At 58.9% G+C, this 23,029-nt stretch overlaps 1 protein-coding gene across 4 annotated transcripts in view; it reads left to right on the forward strand.

Annotated features, from left to right (window-relative positions):
• PTPRU (protein tyrosine phosphatase receptor type U) overlaps window positions 1-23,029 on the forward strand; it is a 153,679-nt gene that overhangs the window by 33,131 nt on the left and 97,519 nt on the right. The window contains exons 8-24 of one of the 4 annotated variants that reach the window (XM_074563050.1): window positions 1,006-1,314; window positions 4,971-5,080; window positions 5,489-5,690; window positions 6,561-6,663; window positions 7,367-7,640; window positions 9,270-9,306; window positions 9,779-9,917; window positions 12,329-12,358; window positions 13,789-13,946; window positions 16,314-16,504; window positions 17,696-17,768; window positions 18,893-18,969; window positions 19,745-19,762; window positions 20,393-20,429; window positions 20,702-20,799; window positions 20,894-21,010; window positions 21,739-21,893. In XM_074563050.1, coding sequence (XP_074419151.1) covers window positions 1,006-1,314; window positions 4,971-5,080; window positions 5,489-5,690; window positions 6,561-6,663; window positions 7,367-7,640; window positions 9,270-9,306; window positions 9,779-9,917; window positions 12,329-12,358; window positions 13,789-13,946; window positions 16,314-16,504; window positions 17,696-17,768; window positions 18,893-18,969; window positions 19,745-19,762; window positions 20,393-20,429; window positions 20,702-20,799; window positions 20,894-21,010; window positions 21,739-21,893 — 2,128 coding nt within the window. The remainder of the gene's footprint in view (window positions 1-1,005; window positions 1,315-4,970; window positions 5,081-5,488; window positions 5,691-6,560; window positions 6,664-7,366; window positions 7,641-9,269; window positions 9,307-9,778; window positions 9,918-12,328; window positions 12,359-13,788; window positions 13,947-16,313; window positions 16,505-17,695; window positions 17,769-18,892; window positions 18,970-19,744; window positions 19,763-20,392; window positions 20,430-20,701; window positions 20,800-20,893; window positions 21,011-21,738; window positions 21,894-23,029) is intronic. The other 3 variants (XM_074563051.1, XM_074563052.1, XM_074563053.1) reach the window with 3 other exon arrangements.

Raw genomic sequence — 23,029 nt, forward strand, 5'->3', positions numbered from 1 at the left:
GAATGAAAAGGACAGCGGGGGTTGAAGCCTGGCACCACGCGGTCCTGCCTGGGGAGGTGTGGGGGCTCTGGTGGCCTTGGGGAGAGGAGTGGGGAGAGGTCCCTGTGCCCTTGGCCGCCCACTGGGAGCGATGTCGGTGGCCACCGGGACTGAGGTTTGGTGGCTTTTGGCAGAGCCGGACGCGGTGGCAGGTTAAAGCCGGGGTCCCCGCAGCGTGGGGCTGTGTGTCTGTGGCCGTGCTCCCCGCTCCAAAACCAACTGGGGTTTCGCACTGTCCCACAAGGGCATCGGGACCCGCAGGAGCATCCGCTGAGGTTGCGAAAGCCTCTTGCGACCCTGAGCTGCCCAAATTGCTCCGCGGCGCAAATCCCTGGGAGATCAGCTCTGGGTCGGGGTGGGCAAAGACCCTCCGTCCCTCTCGGGGTCCTTCCCACCACCCTTGGGTGTGGAGAGGAGTCACCGCCGTTAACCCAAACCATCTCTGCGTGTGTGTGCGCGCTGTTGGCAAAGGAGCTCCGCTCCTCATTAAATCCATCTTCTCCTGTTCGTGCCAATTAGAGCTAATTAAGCTCCTTCCCGGTGATGGCACTCGGTCTCTGTCCTTTCAAGAGCTGACATGGACTCGATGAAAACACGAGGGCTCCCATCCTGTGGACACGTTTTTCTGGTTCGTTTCGGGGCTACTCGTGGCGCGGGTGCTCCCGGTGCTCACCGTGGCTCTGCGCCGGCCCAGGGCTGGTACCCGGCTTCACCTCTGCAGGGGACGATGAGCCAAGGGGGTGGCTGTCCCTGCAGTGTTGGTGGCTTTGGGCCCAGGGCTGGGGACATCGCGGGGAGCAGCATCCTGTGGCGGGGCTGGTCCCAGTTTTGGGGTCAGGGATGCTCTCCGCACCCGCCTGTCTTGTTCCTGTGCTGTAAAAGGGCTTTCCCTGATAATACACGTAAACCCATGAGATGTTTTGCTTCATCGCTCATCTCTCCCCATCTCTCTTCCCCCCCCAACAGAGCCCATGCGGGCCCCCAAAGGCCTGGCTTTCTCCGAAATCCAGTCCAGGCAGCTGACCTTGCAGTGGGAGCCGCTGGGTTACAACCTGACCCGCTGTCACACCTACACCGTCTCGCTCTGCTACCGCTATTTCGTGGGCACCGGCCACAACCAAACCTTCCGGGAGTGCGTGAAGATGGAGCGTAACGCCAACCGCTACACCATCAAAAACCTCCTGCCCTACAAGAACATCCACGTCAAGCTCATCCTCTCCAACCCCGAGGGTCGCAAGGAGGGCAAGGAGGTGGTTTTCCAGACGGATGAGGATGGTGAGTCCCCTCGGGGAGGTGCGTCGTCCCTAAAAGCCGTCACTCGGCGGCTGGTGAGCAGCCGGGGTGTTTCCTGTGGCACGATGTACGTCGGTTCTTGGCCGGGGGCATGATGGGAATATCTCCTGCGGCCATCGTGCTAAGGGGGAGGCGAAAAGGCTGTTGCAGCCCTGGGGCTGTGCGAGGGGAGGTGGGAGAAAGGGGCGACGGTGGCGGCTGGGGAAGGGAAATCCTGGGAGCAGCTTGGGGGAACGAGGTGATCGGATGGGGACGGGGCAGCACCGGTTGCTCTGGTGGAGAAACATCCTCCATTGCCATGGAAATGCCACCCTTGTCCTTCCAGAGGAGCGTTTTAGCCGTTCCCAGTCGGGTGAAGGGCACAGCAGTTGGCCGATGGCTGGCTTCTCCCAGCACGAATCATCCTCGCCCCTCCCTTGGTGTGGAACCAAAGCCTAGCAGCGATAATAATAACAATTAAAACAATCAGTGCTTTGCACACTTAGGTAACATCTTTCATCCGCTCGGTCGCTGATTAGTTTGGCGTTGTGATGTTTCTGGGAGAGCGCTGTTAACCGGAGCCCGGCACAGCTTTGCTCGGCTTCCCCAGTGCTCTGCCCCAGTTGCGTTTGCGGGTTCTGGTGGTTCAAACCCGCTCTGCGTGTTGATGAGGGGCGTCTGGTCCCCTGAGTTGCCACCAACTTTGCTCCTGAGCAGCCGAGCTGTTTCCCTTCTCCCCATGGTGGCCGTGCCCGGGGTCATGTCCCCGCTGCTGGCACCCGAGCGGGGCTGACGTCCGCGCTGGAGGCTCCAGCGCTGCTCCAGGACTCCTGGGTTTGGCGTCTCCTGCTCCCGCCCAGCCCTTCCCTGAGGATGTCCTGGAGCTGGGGCCACCGGAGAGGTCTCCCACGCCTGGCCTTACCCTGCGCCGCGGTCCCCGGCTGTGGCTCTCCATCAGCAGAGTGCTCTGGGCATTTTGGGCTCCAGGGATCTGGCGAATGTGATAAGAGGTACAGGGCAGAGCCGGCTCCGTGTCTCCGGTGCCGCCCATCAGTGACGGGCCACATCCAGGGCTGGCAGCTCCCGCTAATGACTCCTTCCCCTCGTCCCATTCCCTTTCGCTGTCCCATCGGCATCTCCAGCCTGTGCCGTGGAGACTCAGCTGCCTTCAAGGGCAGCCCCCAAAAGCTGCTGCACCGACGCTGGTCCTGCAGCCGTGGGGCGAGGGGGTCTTCTCCTGGTCCGTGAGGGCAGCAGCGGCTGGGGCTTGCGTGGGGGGCAAGGAGCTGGGGTGGGCGCTGAGAGGGGCTGGAGCATCCCTGTGGAGTCACCTTCTTCTTAGGCAAGAACTGAATTAATCTCCAAAGCACTTTTTAGCAACAAGAATCAGCAATTTGGGTGGAAGAATTAATAAATGCAAAGGATCCGGACGGCTCCAGACCCCCTGGACACCCCCCGAGGCAAAGCCTGCCGTGAAATGCCCCTGCATGGGACCCGCCTTGATTTGGGACCCACCGAAACGTGCAGCTTTGTGCGTTTATTGTTCATCGCTCCCGTTTTCCAGGCTGGAAAGCAAAACCTGCAGAGCTGGAGCGGAGCCGGGAGGATCTCAGGGTCCCGGTTTCATCTCCAAAGCCTAAATTCAGCGCCTTTCTCTGCACATCAGCACTTTCTGTATCCCCATCCCTGAGCCTGTCCGACCCGGAGCACCCAGTTTCACGCTTCCGACGCTTTATTTTCTGGCTGTAATTGCTTCAGCTGTTCTCACTGTGCTGTGATTGCTCCAGCTGTTTTCTTATTGAATATTAATACAGCAGCTCCAGATGTTTTTTCGCTACACCGTAATCCCTCCAGCTGCTTTGCCTCGATTCACCGGTGCTTGCGGCTTCCCCCTTGGGTTGAACTTGGAGCCGCGTAGACGTTCGGTCTTGGGTGGCATCGAGCAATGGATATCCCCCTATGGATATATTGCAAATATTACACCTAGGCCTGGCCCGGCATCTCCCTGCCCGGGAGGGTGATGAGGATTCGGGCTCCCACGACTGGCTGATGAGCAGCCGCCCCGTGCAATTAAGCCACGGCGGCGAAGGCTCGTTAATAGTAGGACCCTCGATTGTGGTTTATTATGGCAGGAGGCCAGCTTCGGTTGCAGCATCAGCTGGTGCAGCGCTGGGGTTTGTCTCCGGGCAGGGGGTGGGAGCACCATCCTGGGTGCTAAACCCTGTTTTTGGGCTGGAAAACCCGTTTCTAGGGCATTAACTGGTCAAATCAAGGGAGCTGTTCGCAGCATCCCCCTTGGACCTTGGGCAAAGCCCTGCTGGCTCCTGGGTGCGTGGGCACCGAGAGAAGAGGGTGACCCATCCGTAGGTTGCCCAGCTGGCGTTTAAGTGGCCCATATAGATCCAGGGAAGGTCGGTGTGCCACGGCTGGAGATTTTGGACTATGCAGGAAACCTCAGCCCCGGGTGCCCGTGGAAATATCGTTGCGGCGTGGTGGTGCTGCAATGGTGGGCAGGACGCATGCAAGGCAAGCGAGAATAACTATCTATAAATACATAAATACGTATATACATGTGTATACGTATGGCAGAGGGGTATACACACACCTGGGAGCTGCTGTGTACCTCTGCCAGTCTTATCCTGGTGTACGCACAAGCGTAGGGTGCCTGTACCTATATATATATATATCTAAAAAAATATGTAGGCTATATATATAAAAATATCTATATAGGTACGCATATTCCTGCCCTAAAGGTTTCCGTAATTCTCCGCGAATTTAATAAGCGCCTTGTGTACACGTGTAGGACACGGCGCCTCTGATTAAATTAACTTGTAAATCAAGTGGAAATTGTGTATTCGCACGGTGGGAAGCGCGCGGAAGGCGATCCCTCTCCCTCGGCCCCATAATTAGATCCGAACGAAAGCTGCAAAAAAGAAAAAAGAGAGGGGGAGAGCCGACGTCCCTTTTTTGACACCCTTTTGGGTGTGCAAGCCCGCAGGAGAGGATGCTGCTGGTGAATCGTGGTCTTTGCCGGGCCGTCGCCTCTCCTGTCCTCCTCGCTGACCCCCTCAGGTCAAGAAATCCATGGGAAAGAAGGGAATATTGATCCTGGTGCTGTCGATCGCTGTTATCGTTTGCGGTTATTATTGTTGTCGGTGTTAATTAGAGGGGAAGGCTGGGGCATGTCGAGCCTGGCTGTGGATGAGGATGTTATTGCTCGCCGGGGGGAGTGCCGGCAATGTCTCCCGAGGATGCTGGTGGCTCCGGCGGGGGGGTTTAGATTCTATGGGAAAAGGGAATTATTTTTTTTCCTTTCCTCGTGTGGGCTCCGCTGGTGATGGCACGCAGGGGCTTGCTGCTGTGCTGTCGGAAACTGGGTGCGATGCCAGAACCGGTGCCTGCGGGGTTTGTGCCGTGGCGTGGGGACCTCCCCCGCCATGGCAAAGTGTCACCGGAGCGCCGGGAGCACGGTGGGAATGTCATTCCCCTGGGGAGCATCCCCCTGGGGTCCATGGGCTGGTGACCTGTGCCGGAGCTGCGTGACGTGGCAGAGGGGACGCGGTGGCTCGGTGGCTGCTGCAGGGAGGCGTTTCCCGCAGGATTTCTCCTTCCAGCCTGGTTTCTTGCCGCATCCAAACACGTCCCCTTTCCTTCCCCAGTGCCCGGTGGCATCGCCTCCGAGTCCCTCACCTTCACCCCGCTGGAGGACATGATATTTCTGAAGTGGGAGGAACCAGTGGAGCCCAATGGCCTCATCACGCAGTATGAGGTACGTCCCACCTGGCTGCGGCACCCGCGGGCGACCAACGGGGACACGGGAGGGTCCCCTGGGGGGGATGTAATGGGGGCTATCTGGAGAACCGCTGCTTTCGGTCGTGGGGATGAGGAGCGGCTGCCCCCGAGCCCTTCGTTTGGAGCATGGATCCGGCCTACTGTCACCCTGCCAGCAGGATCTGTCCCTGCTGGGGTGTCCTGCTTTGGGGGTCACCAGTATCATCCAGCAACACCTTTTCCCATGAACTTTGCTTTAGATTTGCCCCAAAAAGCGTCTGTTTTCCAGGGTGCCCTTATGACCATCCCCTCCTCTGAATCCATCCCTTTAACCCCTTCTCCACCCGGATCCGGGCTCTCTCCGCTCTCCCGTGGCCTCTGGTGATGCTCTGCCTTGTCCCTGCAGATCAGCTACCAGAGCATCGAATCCTCCGACCCGGCGGTCAACGTGCCCGGCCCGCGACGCACCGTCTCCAAGCTACGCAACGAGACCTACCACGTCTTCTCCAACCTCCACCCCGGCACCACCTACCTCTTCTCAGTCCGGGCCCGCACCGGCAAGGGCTTTGGCCAGACGGCGCTCACCGAGATCACCACCAACATCTCCGGTACGTTCCCTCGGGCTCCACGCCTGGTGCTTCTCCTCTGCGCAGGTGGGTGATGGCAGTGCCGGAGCCTCCCGCGCGCTCCCGTGGATTTTGGTGGCCGGCTGCTGCTATCGAAGGATGCTCTCGGTGGTGGCAGCCGTGCTGTCACCCCCCCGGGTAGCCCTCAAACCCATCAGCTGGGCTGCCCGTGGGTCTCTGGCTGGGGATTCTGGCCAGCCCAGCGCACTGGTGCTGTCTGAGCTATCAGGCTACAAGCGAGGGATTAATTTGGCTTCGTTAATTAGCCTCACAGTACTTGGGGCTATTTGCTCATTGCGTTGCTATTAACCGCAGCAAATGGGCTGAGATGAGCCCTAATGGGGACAGCGAAACTGCAAAGCTTTGTGAGCTGGACCCCAGTGGCTGCTAGCGATGGCCTGGGGACCGCGGGGCTGCGCCGGGCACGAGGGTGTCCCCCAGCTTGCTCTGGGGGTGCTGCTGGCCTGGCTTGGGCGTGCTCCTGCCCTGGGGGGGACGGTGACGCTGTGCCGACAGTTTGGAGCCGTGTCGTGCCCAGGCACGTGGGGTGCATCTCAAGGCCGGGTCCTGCCGAGGTCGGATCCCGCTCCCGCCTCCTCCCCTCTGCCAGACCGGCTTTGAAACCCTTCCTTGAGAACCCCGCTTTGGTTGAAACCCCCTGGGTCCTCTCCCAACTGTGATGTCTGCTCAAGACCTAGAAGGTTTTTCTGTATTTGTAATAATTCTCATTACACCAATGGGTGATGCTTTGCCCTGGGTGAGGCTGCTCGTGCCTCAGTTTCCCCCCCGGCACAGGAGGGCAGCCCCAAGCGCATCCCTGGGAACCAGGACTCACCCCTGCTCCCTTTGCAGCTCCCACCTTCGACTACGGGGACATGCCGTCGCCGCTGAGCGAGTCGGAGAGCACCATCACGGTGCTGCTGCGGCCAGCGCAGGGCAGAGGGGCTCCCATCAGGTGAGTCAGCAGGGCTGGGGCAGTGACCGTCCCCCGGTACTGGGCACTGCTGAGGCCCCACCTCGAGGGCTGTGTCCAGTTTTGGGCCCCTCACCACAAAAAAAGACCTTGAGGGGCTGGAGCGTGTCCAGAGAAGGGCAACGGAGCTGGTGAGGGGTCTGGAGCACAAGTCCTGTGAGGAGCGGCTGAGGGAGCTGGGGGTGTTCAGCCTGGAGAAGAGGAGGCCGAGGGGAGACCTTCTCGCTCTCTACAGCTCCCTGAAAGGAGGGGGCAGCCAGGGGGGGTCAGGCTCTTCTCCCAAGGAACAAGCGATGGGACAAGAGGAAACGGCCTCGAGTTGCGCCAGGGGAGGTTTAGGATGGATATTGGGAAAAACATCTTCACCCAAAGGGCTGTCAAGCGTTGGAAGAGGCTGCCCAGGGCAGTGGTGGAGTCGCCATCCCTGGGGGTATTTAAAACCCGGGCAGACGTGGTGCTGAGGGACATGGGGTAGTGGTGGCTTTGGCAGTGTTGGGGTGATGGTTGGACTCGGTGATCTGAAAGATCCCTTCCAACACAGACCATTCTCTGATTCTAGCCTGGGGCTGTGCGAGGGTGAGACCCCCACCAACAGGGTGGCACGGCATGGACAGTGGGGTCAAGCATGGAGAGAAGGGCAGGACCATCCTTTTCATGAAGCTAACCTGTGCTTGGTCCTCACCAGCACCTACCAGGTCATTGTGGAAGAAGACCGGCCCAAGAAGCTCAAACGGGAGCTGGGTGGGCAGGAGTGTTTCCCGGTGCCGCTCACCTTTGACGACGCCATGTCCCGTGGCTCCGTGCACTACTTTGGGGCTGAGCTGCCCGCCAGCAGCCTCACCGAAGCCAAACCCTTCACCGTGGGGGACAACCAGACCTACAGTGGCTACTGGAACCCGCCGCTGGAGCCCAAGAAGGCGTATCTCATCTACTTCCAAGCCATGAGCAACCTCAAAGGGGTGAGTAGCTGTGGGACACTGCTGGGGTGTCTGGGGTCCCAGTTTAATCAGGCAGGAGCCCACCTGGGGTCCTGGGGGGGGTGTGTCAGAAAAAGTGGGACGTGGTTTAGATGCCCCGCTCCCTCTGGGTTTGGCCCCAGTCCCTGCCCAGGGGGAGCTGGTGCCCCTGGGCCACCCTTACATCCCATTGGGAATGGGGACGAGTGTCCCACCTTCTCCCGGCACCCTGGGATGTGCCCGTCCCCCTCCCAGTGCCAAATCTGGTGGTGATGGAGCCCAGCCTTGGCCACCCGTGTGGTACCGGCTGGGACCCCGACTGGTGCCAGTGGACACCACCTTCCTGAGGCTAATTCTGGGGTGGAAAAGGACCATTTGGGCAGCAAAAGCCGTGTGCGTGTTACCGGGACCCGCTGCCAACCCAGCGGCTGCAGCAGAGAAGCCGTAAGAACCGTAATAGCCCCGCTCCGGCAGCAGCCCCTGCATCCCCCGGGCTCATTTCCTCCGAGTCACGGGCGGGACCCCCGGGAATCCCCTGGGGACGTTTCTCAGCATCACCTGAGCTGTGAAAGCGAAGCAGCAGGACCGCCGCAGCATCCTCATCCTCCATCTTGCCGGAAAGGTGCTGGTTTTTCAATCCTTTTCACCGCTCTGGGATCGTTCACACCTCGCTGGGTTGTAATTAGGGCTGAGACGGACGGGCAGGATCTCGGCTGTGGCTTGCTCGGGCGCTGCTGGATAATAACTCGTGGCCGATGCTGTTTTATAACCTTCCTGCTGGGAGGCACTGGATTTGTCCCGGCTGCCGTTAGACGTCGTGAAAAAGCTGGATCCCAGCTTGGGTTTTTTGTGGTTTTCGTGCCAGATGGAACAAGAAGCAGGAAGAAGCAAGAGCTGGCGGCTTCGAAGGGAGCGGTGCCGGAGCCGGCCGTGTTCCGGGCATGCTGCACGGGCAGGTCGCGGTCCGAGGGCGGATGGAGCAGCGTTGCCAGCCCTGGTGTCCCGAGGGGCTGGAGGATGCTCGGGGAAGAAGGCAGTCCTGCCAAAACGCTGCTTTTTATTTCGCAACGGAAGTTGGATACGCAGAAAGACGGAATATTTTAGCTGAACCCATCCCTAAAAATGCAAACGCTAAAACTGTTGGGAGACCTGAGCTGGGAGCCCTCACGGCAACCTTGGCAGCACGCGCAGAACACCGGGGCTGGGGCTGGAAAACTAATGGAAAAATCCCCACGAAGCTCTGAACGGCGACCTGGGAGTGTTTTAGCTGCAGTTGGTGACGCGCCGGTGACCTGCGGCTTGGCTGGGTCTGCTGGGTCCCTCCTTCAAATCTTGAGCTTTGCCGTCCCCTCTGTGCCCGGAGCGATGGCCTCGGCTAAACCTGGGGACGCTGGTTTAGGAAATGCTGGGGACGGATCATTCAGCAGCGTCTCTCGGGGTGCGTGTCCCCAGGGGCTCCTTTGGCTCCGCCGCGGGTGCTGCAGCACAAATCACCTGCAAAATCCCTCCGTTTGGGTGTCAAAGCACCAAGGGACCGGCCTTGCATCCGCCCAGCCTGGCTCGGAACGGGGAGCGGAGCTGACGGAATGCTCATCCGACACTGACCCCCCCTCCCTTTTTTTTCCTCCGTAGGAAACCCGGCTGAACTGCGTCCGGATCGCCCGCAAAGGTGAGCCCTCCCTTTCCCAGGACCTGAACCTGCGGCTGCTCCGGCGGTCGGGGCTGTGCCGGCGGGTGTCGGTACCAGCGCTGGTGGTGGTCGGGATGCGCCTGGTGGTTTATTCCGGCCCCATTCCCGCTTTCTTCGTTGGCTGGGTTCTTCCCTTGGCTGTGGTTTTCCTCTTAATGCCGCTATCGCGGTGGGAGGCTGGCGTTGGTGGCGCTGGATGCTGAATCCAGGGATGGACAATGCGATAAAAGGTGACACAAAGGGACCGTCTCACCCCACGGGAGCCGAGAGAGGGACTCGCCCACCATCACGGTGTGGCACCACAGACCTCCGTAACACCTCGGAATAAAACGTGTTCAAGGAGCAGTGTGCATCCCATGGGATAAATCCCAGTGTTTTCCCATCTGATATTGCCAACCCCATCCCCGCAGCTGAGTGTTGACCCCTCCTGCCTGTCCTTGTCCCCTGGCAGCCGCCTGCAAAGAGAGCAAGCGTCCCCTGGAGGTGTCGCAGCACTCGGAAGAGATGGGCTTGATCCTGGGGATCTGTGCCGGAGGCCTCATCGTCCTGATTATCCTCCTGGGAGCCATCATCATCGTCATTCGGAAAGGGTAAGGAGACCGTGTGCCTCCGTCTGTCCCCTGCTCCCAGCTCAGCCCTTCTCCACCACCCCAGCGCTAACTGGGAGTTACTGGTGGTGATACTGCCGCGCTGGGCAGACTCCAAACCCTCCCTGGAGCTGTGCCGTGCCTCCATGCGCTCGTGCATCCCACCGGGCACGGTGCCCTCCTTGCTCTGTGACACCGGGCATGGCAGGAGGCACTGGGAACACTGGGCACCGAGGAGTCCTGGGAACGTCCCTTGGCCCTCGGGGCTGTGCAGCTTTGTTCCACTGTCCCTCTCCCCCGCTGTTTTTCAGTCTTTTGCCTCTTTTTCTGCTTCTTCTTGGCTTTGTGCTGCTCTGTCGATTCTGCGTTGATGGAAATGCTTCTGGCCAGGATGGGGCTCAGAGGGGCTCTGCGCCGGCGCTGAGCCCGGCTGTCCCTGCCCCACCAGCTCTCCCCTTGCTAACAGCAGCCAGGGACACCGGGGTGTGCGGCCCTGTGTCCCTCCAGCCCAAAATGACAAAAATCAGCTTAATCTGCCCTCTGATAGTGTCTCTGGGCTCCCCCGCTGCCTTGGCCAGCCTGGGGCCGCATCCGTCCGTGTGAGCGGTGGCTGGCTGGGGTCTGACCGTGCTGGTACCCGCCATCGGGGTGGGCTAGGGTTGGGGCCACCTACCATTCCCTTGCATCCAGCTGGCATTCCTGGAGAGGGGAAGGAGAGGAGGAGGCACCTTTCTGCTGTCGCCCCTTGGCCAAGCTCCCCCAAGAGGGTGGGTGAGCGCCCAGCACCTCCCGGCACCCAGGGGTACTCGGCTCTGGCGTGATGGCCAGAAAAAAACTCCATCCACGGCTTTTTCCTGGAAAGCGGTGTGGTGTGTCCTGCTGAAATACCCGGGCAGGCTCTGCCTCTTGTTCTGGGCTCCAGTTCCTTGAGAGCACTGGGAAACCAGCATCTCCCACTTCCTCCGGGGCCGGGCAGGGGCTGCCTGTGGCTGCGGGTGCTCGGACCGTCCCGCATCCTCCTGGGCTTCTTTTAAGGGGGAACCACCGAGCTTCCAGTGAAACGTGAGCAATCCCTTGCTGAGAGCCTCCGGCTGGCTCTAAATGAGTCTTTAAAATTTGGGTGCGTGCTGGAGGGGAGGTTTTCCCAGGGCTGAGGGTCCATGGGGACCCCCAAACTGCTCACGGGGGTCCCTGTTCTCGGGGAGCCGAGCATGGCCGACGTGGATGCGACCGTGGCCATCACGGCGGGGCGGGAGGGAGGAGGGTGAGGGCTTTTCGGGACACTCATCCCTAGGAGCGCCGGGGATGCGGCCGATGCTTTTCACTCGGGCGCAGCGCCCTGGAAAGCGGCTTTGTGCCGTGGGGGGCTCGAGGCAGCGCCGAGCCGGGGAGGGGGGCTCTCAAAGCAGGGGGAGAAAGGGCAGCAATTACACGCCTTCCCCATGCAGGGCTCGGGATGACGGGAGGAAAGTACGTTAACAGCCAGGGGGGAGAGAAAAATAGCAGGGCAGAACCTCGGCCCAGGTAAATCTGCCGATCTCTTTATGGCTTCCTTCACCCTCAAAGGATTCTTGCTGATTTACGCCGGCTGGGAAAGCAAGGCTTGCGGCATCCCTGCGCGCTGCGAGGGGTGTGCAGGGCCGGCTCGTGGCTCCCTGCCCGCCCTGGCTCTGGGATGATGCCCGTGCATACGGCATCGGATCTGTCCCTGATGGAGCAAATATGGTGCCGATGTGTTTTTGGGAGCGATGCTGTTGGGCCGGCGGGTGGGAAGCCGTGAGGGTGTCTGCTGCGTTCCCACCGTCTGTGGTGCGGGGCAGGAGGACGAGGAGGAGGAGGAGGAGGAGCTGCTTCAGCATCCCGGGGTGAACCTGTCAAAGGACAAACCAGAGCCGCAAATCAGACCCGGCGCCGAGGGCCCTGAATTCGGGGCTGTTGGGAAGCTGGGATGAGCTCATAAATCTCCTCCGGAGCATTTTGCTGTTGGAAAAACACTGGTGTGGTGGAATGGAAAGGCCCCTCCGGAATACGCTCGCCCCTAATATACGGTGCACTGGAGATGCAACATCCCGACCCCGTTCTCCTGCTGGGGTCGCTCGGCCCCTCACCGTCTCCCCGATTCAGTCTTAAAAATAGCGCAATAACCCCTTGGACAAAGGTGCTGCGGACACCCCACCGCCGGCACGGGGATGCAGGGCGCCCTGAGAGCCGGCGTTGGACTCTGCTGCCGGGATGCCAGCTCCGGCTCGGAGTCATTAACCTACGGATGCAAAAAGGGGAGCCAGGTTTCTTTACGGTGCATTTATTTTTCCGGCAGCCGAGTTGCCCTGTAACCCACCGCCCCCCCCCTCCCTATGCCGGAGAAAAGCTGCTTATGCAATTTCTGCTGTTCTCTTTCTTTGCACGCTTGCCAGGAGGAACTACTATTCTTATTCCTATTACCCGTAAGTAATTGTCGTTCTCTCTCTCCTTCGCCCTTCCTCCCGGCCGCCTCCTTGCCCTGCTGCTCCAACAAGTCCTTTTCTCTGCCGAGTACGTTTTAAGGGCTCAGGGAAAATAAAGCTGCCGAGCTCTTTAGAGACTGAAGGCAGCGTAAAGGGGATGGGTCAGCAACTCTGGGTTGAATTCTGGATTTTGGCCCGGCCCCACATGGGCTCAGATCTCCTGTTCATCCTTCCCCTGGTTTAATCCCTGCTCTGGCTTCCTGGGAGCCTGATGATGCCTCTCAAAAACACTCAATCAGGGTTGGGTTTTTTTTGCGTAAATGTCTCAAATTCGGGGTGTGAGGTTTTATTCCAGCGAGAGCTTCTGGGCTTTCCCCGTGTCTTCGTTAGGTGCCTAACGGGGTACTTGCATGGGGGAAAAAAGCCTCCCTGGTGGGTGCTGAGCACGTTTGCAGTCATGGGGTCCAGCCCATCCCTTGGTATGGATTTGGCCTCCCAGCATGGTTTTAAAATCATAGAATGGTTTGGGTGGGAGGGGACCTCTGAAGGCCATCTAGTCCAACCCCCGGCCAGGAGCAAGGGCAACTTCACCTGGATCAGGTTGCTCAGAGCCCCGTCCAGCCTGGCCTGGAATGTCTCCAGGGATGGGGCATCTCCCACCTCTCTGGGCAACCTGGGCCAGTGTCTCACCACCCTCAGCATAAAAAATCTTTCCTTATATCCAGGCTGAATCTCCTCTCTTTTAATTTAAAACCATTACCCCTTGTCCTATCGCTACAGGCCCTATTCAAGAGCCCCTCCCCATCTTTCTGATAAGACCCTTTAGGGGCTGGAAGGGGCTGGAAGGTCTCCCCGGAGCCTTCTCTTCTCCAGGCTGAACCCCCCCAGCTCTCTCAGCCTGTCCCCACAGCAGAGGGGCTCCAGCCCTCGGACGATTTTTGTGGCCTCCTCTGGCCCCGCTCCAACAGCTCCATGTCCTCCTCCTGCTTCTTGCACTCGTACTGTGCAGCACGGTGCTGGACATGGCGTGTTGGATGGTCCACGTTGCAGTGAGGTGGGGTGGGGTGGGCAATACCCGGGGAAATGGGGCTGGGGGAGAGCTGGGGCAGACCTGTGCAATGCCAGCTGGCCAGGGAGAGCCTTTGCTTGCCCAAGGAGCGCTCCTGGCTATTCCAGCCACTGGGCATTTTGGGAAGGGGAGAGGAGGGGACATCAAGGATGAGCAGCTGGAGTTGCTGCAGCCGGCGAGGGATGATCCAAGCTGCCACCAGCTTGGGGTACCAGAACACCGAAGCATGACAATTGCTGGTGGAAATAGTCCATCCTGCTCCCCAAAATAATCCGAGCCCGGTAGCTTTGGGGGGACGTTACAGCACCGTCGGGTCAGCCCTGTTTACATGCGCTTCTTCTCCCTTTGCATCCCCCTGCAGAAAACCCGTCAACATGACCAAAGCCACCATCAACTACCGCCACGAGAAGACGCACATGATGAGCGCCATCGACAGGAGCTTCACCGACCAGAGCACGCTGCAGGAGGACGAGCGCCTGGGGCTCTCCTTCATGGACACCCACAACTACAGCAACCGGGGTAAGGATGGGGAACCGCAGCATCCCCCCCTGTTCCCACCCAGCCGCAGCATGGGGCCCTGATAATCCCTAAATATCCCAGAAACAGCCAAAATATTTACCCGAGGCTCAGTAGCAGGTACCGCGTCTATTTTAGCCTGATGCGCGTGGCACGTTGCAGGCTTTTCCATGCTGTGTGTAAACCTCCGAGGACGTTGATCTACTCGGTGTCTGTAGTACCCGTTATTATCATCCAGGTTTTTGCTTGAAGGAAAAACACTCGTGGGCAGCTTAGAATCATAGAATGGTCAAGGTTGGAAGGGACCTTTAAGAACATCGAGTCCAACCATCAACCCAGCATGGCCAAAACCACCACTACCCCGTGTCCCTCAGCACCACGTCTGCCCGGCTTTTAAATCCCTCCAGGGATGGCGACTCCCCCACTGCCCTGGGCAGCCTCTTCCAGTGTTTGATAACCCAGTTTGAGCTGGGTCGCTGCATCTCCACCTCTCGAAGCCGAGATCGGAGCTGGTGGCTGGGAGAGCTGAAGCCATTTGCAGCCCGGACGCGAGCTGGGACGCTGCCTGCAGCCCCCCGAAGCCGGGTGAACCCCAACTCTTGGGCGTCCGCCGAGGTTGAAAGCTTCGCACCAGCCTTCAGCCAGCACCTCCGGCCTGGCTTTGCTCCAGGCTGCTCTGCACATCCCCGGCCTTCGAAGGGTTAAAGAGCCACCGCGTTCACATCAGAGGGAGACTGATAATTTAACGCCCACTGGAGTATGCATCTCTGCGCTGATTTAGTTGTAAAATAACTCGTTGGATGCCCCAGTTTCAACCATATGCTAATAACATCTGTTACAGTAACTTCAAGATGCTGCTTACCCACAGCTCTTCTCCACCGGCTGCGGGATTAATACGCTTCCCGGCATTGTCTCGCGGATAATGGAAGCCCAGAGGGCAAACTTTTCCTCCTCTTAATACATCTAGCTAGGTTTATTATTTTTCGGTTAGTGTCCTTGAAACGCTCGTAGGCTGGTGGGGCTGAGTGGGCTGAGCTGGGGATGCTGCTCCTCGGTTTCTTTAGGGGCCGGATCCTGCTCCCACCCCCCTTGTTTGCTCTGCCGCTGGCTGCTCCTCATCCTGGGCAGAGGAGATGTGGGGAGCTCGGGCTCTCTGCCACCGCTGCAGCCACCCCTGCCTATGAACACCATTAATTAATGAAGGTAAATGAACGGGCTGCTGCGTGACCAGCTGGGGCCTGTTCCCCGCCGTGCCTCGCTTTCTTTGCATTTAAAAAAAGTCGCTAATGCTTCTCACGGAAACCCAGGTGGGTCCTCAGCGTGTGGCTGCGTGGAGCCGTCAGCACCTTGCGAACGCCTGCAATTAGTTTCTCATTAAACCCAGCGGCGGCTGCGCCCGTTAGCTGTGCGCCGGGGCGCAGGCTGGCCCTTCCGCGCTGTCCCGTTGGTTGAGCCGCGTGTTGGAAGGGAGATATTTCCAGCTGCAAAGGTTGGAGCATCGTCTCCTTGGGGGCTGTGATGCCTGATGGAGACCCTGCGCACCGCACCCGTGTTTCACCCATATTGCACCCACGTTGCACGGGCAGCCAGGGGGTGCAGACGGAGGGTGAGGGACGTGGCAAGGGCGGTTTTTAGAAGTGTTCGTAGGGGGAAACCGCATCCAGCAGCGCGTGGCCGGCATTCCGGGTTGGCTGCCGCAGGCTCCCTGCCTGCCGCATCTCTTGGCAGCAGCGGAGAGCATCAATCCGGGGGGTTTTGTGCAAACCCAGATTTCAGGATCCGGTGCGGGAACGTGCCCTGACAAACGCAGGCGAGGTCTTAGTCTGGCTCCGCTGGTAATTACACAGCCAAGGCGTAAACCAGGTAAATACTGCATAAACTCCCCCATTAAACAGCAGCGAGCTCCATTTGTGTCACTGCTAGGAATAAGGCGCTGGTATCTGGCAGCGAGGAAAATTAACTGTTAAGCTGGGCTGGAAACATTGGCAACGTGATTTTTCAAGTCAGGACTTTTTGTGACTATTTGGGCACGTAGCTCTTACTCGTCTGGATGAGAGTTAATTGCTCCCATAGATGGGAAATAAGCTTATTAACTCCCTTAAGACCTCGCCCACTGATTTCTCAGAGATCTCCTGGGGTCCTAAAAGGCTGTAATGGGCCTTTTCAGCTTTTTAGGAAGAGCTGCAGAGAGCACGGCGGGGTCTGGACCACTTGTGGTCCCCAGAGAGGGACCGGCCGCAGCACCAGCATCTCCCAGGGCTGTTTCCAGGTGCCCTCTCATCCCTCCTCTGTGGGTGTGAGGAGGTGATGGGGACGTGGTCCAAGGCTTTGCTCCCCTGATGGCCCCCGGTTTTCCCTCTCCTTCTGCAGGCGACCAGCGCAGCAGCGTGGTCAACGAGTCCAGCAGCCTGCTGGGGGGCTCCCCCCGCCGCCAGTGCGGCCGCAAAGGGTCCCCGTATCACACCGGGCAGCTCCATCCTGCCGTCCGGGTGGCAGATCTCCTCCAGCACATCAACCAGATGAAGACGGCGGAAGGCTACGGCTTCAAGCAGGAGTACGAGGTGAGAGCGTCTTGGTGTCAGCATCTTGTGGTGGTGTCTCAGGGAGGGTGGGAGGTAGGATGGACAAGGTGGCATGGGAAGGATCGGTGAGCAAGGAGAAGATGCTCCAGATGTGGAGCTCTGGACAGCTGGAACTGGAGCTCACAGCTCTCTGGGCAGACACCATCAGCACATGGGGTGTCCATGGGTCTGGATCAAATCTGTGGTCCTGGCAGCTCAGGATTTCATCGTTAGCTTGAACAGGTCCCTGAGATGGGGGGGACCAGCTCTGCCAGCCTTCACCTCCCCCGTAGGGGCTGGGGATGCTTCTCCCTTTCTCAGGTACTCCTGGGCACCATGATGTTCTTCTGCCCAACACACTTGTCCTGTGATAAACACGGCCATAGCCGAAGGACAAGCAAATCCTCTGCAGTCTGGCAGCTCCCATGACCATGAAGACCTTAGGGAGAGGATGCGGGAGAGGGTGATCCCAGGGGGAGGGAAGTCCCCCCGAAGGGTTGTTGGCCGCATCGTGCCCATCCCACTTTGTTGGGCCGGAGCGCTTGTAACGGAGCGCGTTATTCCGCGCGCCTCTGCCTCAGCGTGCCCAGTGGGGTTGATTTCCCGACTCCTCGGTGTCCCACAGGTCTGGCGATTGAAATTTCCCAGCGAAATTACTGTTTAATGCTTCGTTGTTTCAAGTGCAGGAGCTTTTCTCCCCCCCCCCCCTCCTCCTTTCATGTATTGGACGAACCAGGGCTTGCTATAATCATTAGTGCTCCTTGAAAAGCTGCTGTATGTTCTTGGAACTAGTCATTTGAAAGCACTCAGATATTATGGGAGGGGAGAAAACATGTAATTTCCTTCCACTTTCCTCCTCTTATGCCAATCTGTGAATGTTACTGCTATTACACACAAACTTATTCTGTGCTGGGGAGAGAAATGGACTGGGGTGGTTGAGAAAAAAAACCACCACAGCCAACCCTGGAAAAAAAAAAACCAGGCAGTCTGTAATTTGCTGGAAAATGGGGCATTGTGTGGATGCAACAGAAGCGTGTAGCTGGCAGAGCGTGCTATGGAGCTGGGGTTCGGGACCCAGATGTTTGGGGTGGAGGGACCACCCTGTCTGCCCTGCTCCCCGAGAAGGTTGTGGGGCCGAGGAGGACCCCCCAGTCCTGCCCTCAGGTCGTGATGGCCATCCTTTCCTTACAGAGTTTCTTTGAAGGCTGGGATGCTTCAAAGAAGAAAGACAAGACCAAAGGGAGACAGGAGCACATCTCCACATGTGAGTGCCTTCAGCAAAGGCTTAGAGACCCTGAACAGCTTGAAAAACCTTCTAAAGGGCTTTGGGGGCTTTTTTTAGTAGGTGTGCACTCCATGCAAGGAATAAACTGGTGGGGTTTGGTCGGTCAAGGGCAGCAGAAGGGTCCTTGCTCAGTGCAGGGGTCCCAGCCTGAGAGCTCCTGTTGGGCATCACACACCGGAGCAAATTAGGGGGATGGAGCTGGGCCAGCGTTGACCTCTGGAGCCGGATAACTCTTGAAGACGCAAATCTTGGGGTGCTTTAAAATTGGTGATAACATCACCGTGATATTCTGGGAGAGCCAGAAAGCCCCAGGTAACCTGGAGTATGTTTTATGTACGGACTTATGAGAAACTGCAGTTTTCCCCCAGAGAGCTTCTGGTGTGGATATGCAGGACGAGAAAAAGGGGATAAATTACGAGTTTTTAGGACAGAATGATAGAATCATAGAATGGTTAGAGTTGGAAGGGACCTTAAAGATCATTTAGTTCCAACCCCCCTACCCTGGGCAGGGACCACGTTGCTCCAAGCCCCGTCCAACCTGGCCTTGGACCCCACCAGAGAGAGGATGCTCCTCACCAGCTCCCTCCACAGTCAGTGTGGCGTGGCCGCCTTGCTCTGTGTTGCGTCTCTGGTGATGTTCCTCCAGGGATGGAGACACCAAGCCTGGCCATCCAGGAGCTCTGGTGCTCCTACATGCTTTGCTCCACAGCTTCACATCTTCCACTCCAGCCCTGCCCTGGGCCCCAGGTGGACACTGGAAAGTCGGGCAGAGCTCTTTGCTCACCTCTCTGGGCTCTCTTCTGGTTCCCTGCCGGGGCAGACAGCAGGGTGCTGGGGGTGTGTGTGGAGGACTGGGCAGAGCTCAGGGAGATGGTACCGTGCTGACAGCCACTCACCCATGTCCCTGCTGGTCTAAACCATCATCTCTGGAAAGACCTCCACCGGCTTGTACTTATGGCTCCTGAATACGTCCCACCCGCCTGCGTTTTGCAGATTCCTAGTGCAAAACGATTGCACGGGGAGCCCTGGGGCCCGATGGGGTGACGCGCCATCCCCGTGCTTATCCCTGGGCGGTGACGGTCCCTTCTCACTTTGCTCTCCAGACGACCGGCACCGAGTGAAGCTGCACCCGTTGCTGGGTGATCCCAACTCGGACTACATCAACGCCAACTACATTGACGTAAGTGGGGATGGTGCTTCTCTCCCTGGCGGGTTTGGGCTGGGACAGGAGCTTCCCGTGGACCCTGTGGGCTGTCGGGGTCTGTCCCTGAAGGACCAGCAGCGTTTGGAGGAACTGTGATAGCCCAGCCCTGAGACACGCCATGAAGAGCCTGCCTGGTTTATTTACGTTCATCAGCGATTTCTGCTTGCTGTGTCTCTCCCTTCTCTGCGCCACTCTGTCCCTCCTTTCTCCTCCCCTCTTCCATCTCTTCTCCCCTCGCCTGCTCTCATGGCCGTGGTTCTCCCTCCTCCCTGGGCCGAGGATGCGGAGGTTGAGGGGGCCAGGGGACCAGTGGGAGGCTCACGCTGGGGAACACCCCAGTCCTGTCAGTGACTTTGGGCAGAGCTTGGCCCTGGTGTCCTCTGAGAGCGATGTCCCCTAGGAGCAATGTCCCCTGTCGCCTCCAGTGATGCCAACACGAGGCGAGGCGCGGGAAGGCTCTGTTCAGCACAGGGCTCGAGCATCTCCTGGAAGCAGCGGCAAGTCCCATTCTTCCCTCCTTTCCAGAAGATGTCGTCTGGCCATGGTGGCCTGGTGCCATCGCAATGGGTTCCCTGTGCCTGAGCTGCATCCCCGTGCCTGGCCCCTGTCCCCGTGTGTCCTTTCTCACCTGTGGCTCTCCATGACCCGCTCCAGGGCCGGTGCTCTAACCCTGTCTCTTGATCTGTGCCTCACTAATGTCTCTGTCTCTGATCTTTTTCTCTCAAACCTGTGTCCCAATGGGATCGTTAAGATTCGGATTAACCGAGAAGTAAGTAGACGGTTCCCCTCTGCTCCCATCTCCTCCCAGGCATCGTACTGGGCAGTGTGGCCTTAAATAGCATCTGGGAGAGGCAGGCTGGGAAAACGTGTGGATAAACTTGCGTACGGTCCAGGGAAGGGGAAAGTGAGGTTTCCATGGCACGTCCTCCCCGGGGGGACGGGGAGCAGGGACCGTGTGCTTGGAGGAGGGGTTGAATTCAACCCACAAACATCCCCCGTGAAAGGACCCACGGTGGATGGACAAGCCACCGTCACCTCCGTGCGTGTGATGTGGTTGAACTCTGCTGGACCCATGGCCAAGGGGTCCCTGGTCCTTTTGGCAGTGGCCTGACTGGGATGTGCTCTTTGGGCTGGCACGTCCCTATTTAGAGTCGGGAATGGCCCCAGTAAGCGGCTGGGATGACGGAAGGGAGCAGGGCCATCGCCCAGCACTATGTGGCTGCTGTGGGAGGGGTATCATTAATGGGGCGCTCGTGGTGGTGTTGCCGTGCTCGGCACCTGGACTTGGCCCGGCGGACGTGGGCAGTTGCCACCACTTGGGTGACTGGGAAATGTTTTACGGGGCTGTGCCCCAGTGCGTCCCCCTGACTTGTGGCTGACGTCTCTGCTTCCCTTGCAGGGCTACCACAGGTCCAATCACTTCATAGCCACACAAGGTGAGTCGTCTCCTCCCCCTGCCCTCTCGGCCAGCGGTTCAGCAGCCTCTGATTTAACCTTGTGTGGGCAACAAAGGGAGGGAGGGGGCCAATTCAGGGCCAAACGGGGCGGTAGCAATGTGGAGCAGCTCCCACCCCTCTGCTGCCCCACGGCACCGCACATCCCTGGGGGAAAACGGTGCTTAAAATGCTGCGGGGGTGTTAGGAGGGGAAGCGTGGTGGCATCACGGTGCTGCCCACCCATCCCTGGTGGCCTTTCCTCCGTCCCACAGGGCCCAAGCAGGAGATGGTGTACGACTTCTGGCGCATGGTGTGGCAGGAGCACTGTTCCAGCATCGTGATGATAACCAAGCTGGTGGAGGTGGGCCGGGTAAGGATCCCATCCGATCCCTCTCGTCTGGACTCCAGCTCTGCCAGAAGCTTCCTCCGCAGAGACAAAACCCCGTCCCGTCTTCTCCTTGCAGGTGAAATGCTCCAAATATTGGCCGGATGACTCCGAGATGTACGGGGACATCAAGATCACCCTGGTGAAGTCGGAGACGCTGGCCGAGTACGCCGTCCGCACCTTCGCTCTGGAGAGGGTACGGTCCTGCTGCTGCCGGCCGCGACCTGCCCGACCCTGCCCTTGCAGGCAGAGAACCGACCGCCTTGGGCATCTCTAGCCATCGCCAGATTGGCATTTCCCAATACCCTATTTATTTACCCCATCATGGGGCTTCCATCCCTGGTTGAGGTGCAAGCCTGAGCCCCAGGGATGCCAGTAGCTTCTTCCTTTGCCTTTTCCCCGGCTCTGCACCCTCCGCCGGGGTGAGCGGCTCAGTCCTGCTTTGGTTTCGGCAGTGAGCGAGTATTTAATTTCCGCGTGAGCACCGTGTAGTTGCAACGGGGGTGAAGGATGCTTTTTTCTCCTCCGGGCTGGAGCGTAGGTTGTGTGGCCATTACTCTCCAGCGTGGTACCTGGGAACGGAGCCGGTGCGATTTGCTCCTTAATCACAAGAGTGGTTCAGGTTGGAAGGGACCTTAAAGATCATCTAGTTCCAACCCCCCTGCCTAATTACAGGGCAGGTAGCAAAGATGCTTAATGAATGAGACCCATGGCTGCTGCCTCCTCCACCTCTTCCTCCTCGGCTGATTTTTAACCCCCTTGCAGAGAGGAGGAGGGGGCTGTGGGGCTGCCGAAGCAGCCGACCGCTGTGTGGTCCATCTGGCTGGATGCTGAACAAAATCGTGGATCCCCAAGAAAATTAGGTGTTTGGGTGGCTTTGCCCTCCCCCACGCACCCTCATTCCATCTCACCCTTCCCTTGCAGCGGGGCTACTCGGCCCGGCACGAGGTGAAGCAGTTCCACTTCACATCGTGGCCTGAGCACGGTGTCCCCTACCACGCCACGGGGCTGCTGGCCTTCATCCGCAGGGTGAAGGCGTCCACGCCGCCTGACGCCGGCCCCATCGTCATCCACTGCAGGTATGCGGGTGGCCGTGGGGCAGAGCCGGCTGCGGGGGGATCCGGGATGGGGTTTGGGGAGGGGGTATGGGTGGCCCCGGGGGAGATCATGCTGTGTCTTGGGTGGGTGCTCAGCCTCTGGCTCCGAATGATGCTCAAATATTCAGCAGGGAGATATGAAATGTATAAATTGGGTTGACAGCAAGGAAAGGCTGGGGCAGGGAAGGCACCGAGGCTGACGGCGTGGGGTTGGATGTCCCTCTACAATGGCATCCAGCTGTAAAATGTCACCACTGGGCTGGTGGCAGCAGGGAGCGGGGGGCTGCAGCTGGTCCAGGGGACAAGCGGCGAGCAGCACTTTTTTGGGGGCTGCCCCAACACCCATTACTGATGACACAGCTCTGTCCCCACGGCGAGAGTGGCACAGGGGGACAGGCAGCTTCATCGCTGCTGGTGGTCAGGACGTTGGGTCTGGCGGAAGGGAGAGGCGGGGAGGGACAGAGGGACAGCCCCGTTCCCAGGGTTGCCCACAGGGCTGTCCCCGCGGGACTCAGCCACCGCGACACCAGAGCTGGGAGGACACCGGTGGCACGTCTGAGCGGGAGCGATGGCTTTCTGTCCCCTGAGCAGGCATTCCCGCGTGACGGGTTAATGGCTGGGCAAACAAGGAGGAGCTGATGAGCGGGAGGGATTTATTTTTTTTTATTTGATTTCACCCTGTCAATTGCCTCATCAGTATTCATTCACCGGCAACAGCCAGCGCGATTAGTGCCCGTAGCCTGTAATCACTGATAATCATGACGAGTGATTCATCAGTCCCAGAAATTAGTATTTCACTGGAAAAGACTTTGTAGGAGAGGAGCCGGGGGAGCGGTTCCGTTCCCGACGCGTCGCGGGGGGAGTCACAGCATCAGTAGGCCTTTGGCTGTGAGTCCATCCAGGCCAGGATTTGGGATATCGCTGCCGGATTGTCTGGCTCTGGGCATTCTGTTGGGCTCAGCCTTAACCTGAGGGTCTCCCGGGGGGAATTCAGCCCCCGCTCTGTGCTGGGGGCACCTCCCTGCGCTCCCAGGGGTTGGTGCTGAGCATCCTCCTCGGCCCTTTTGGGATGGGATCCCGGAGGAGTGTTGGCACTCAGATGGTTTAGCTGCAGGTTT

This window comes from Larus michahellis, chromosome 19, assembly GCF_964199755.1.
Source record: "Larus michahellis chromosome 19, bLarMic1.1, whole genome shotgun sequence".
Taxonomy (NCBI): domain Eukaryota; kingdom Metazoa; phylum Chordata; class Aves; order Charadriiformes; family Laridae; genus Larus; species Larus michahellis.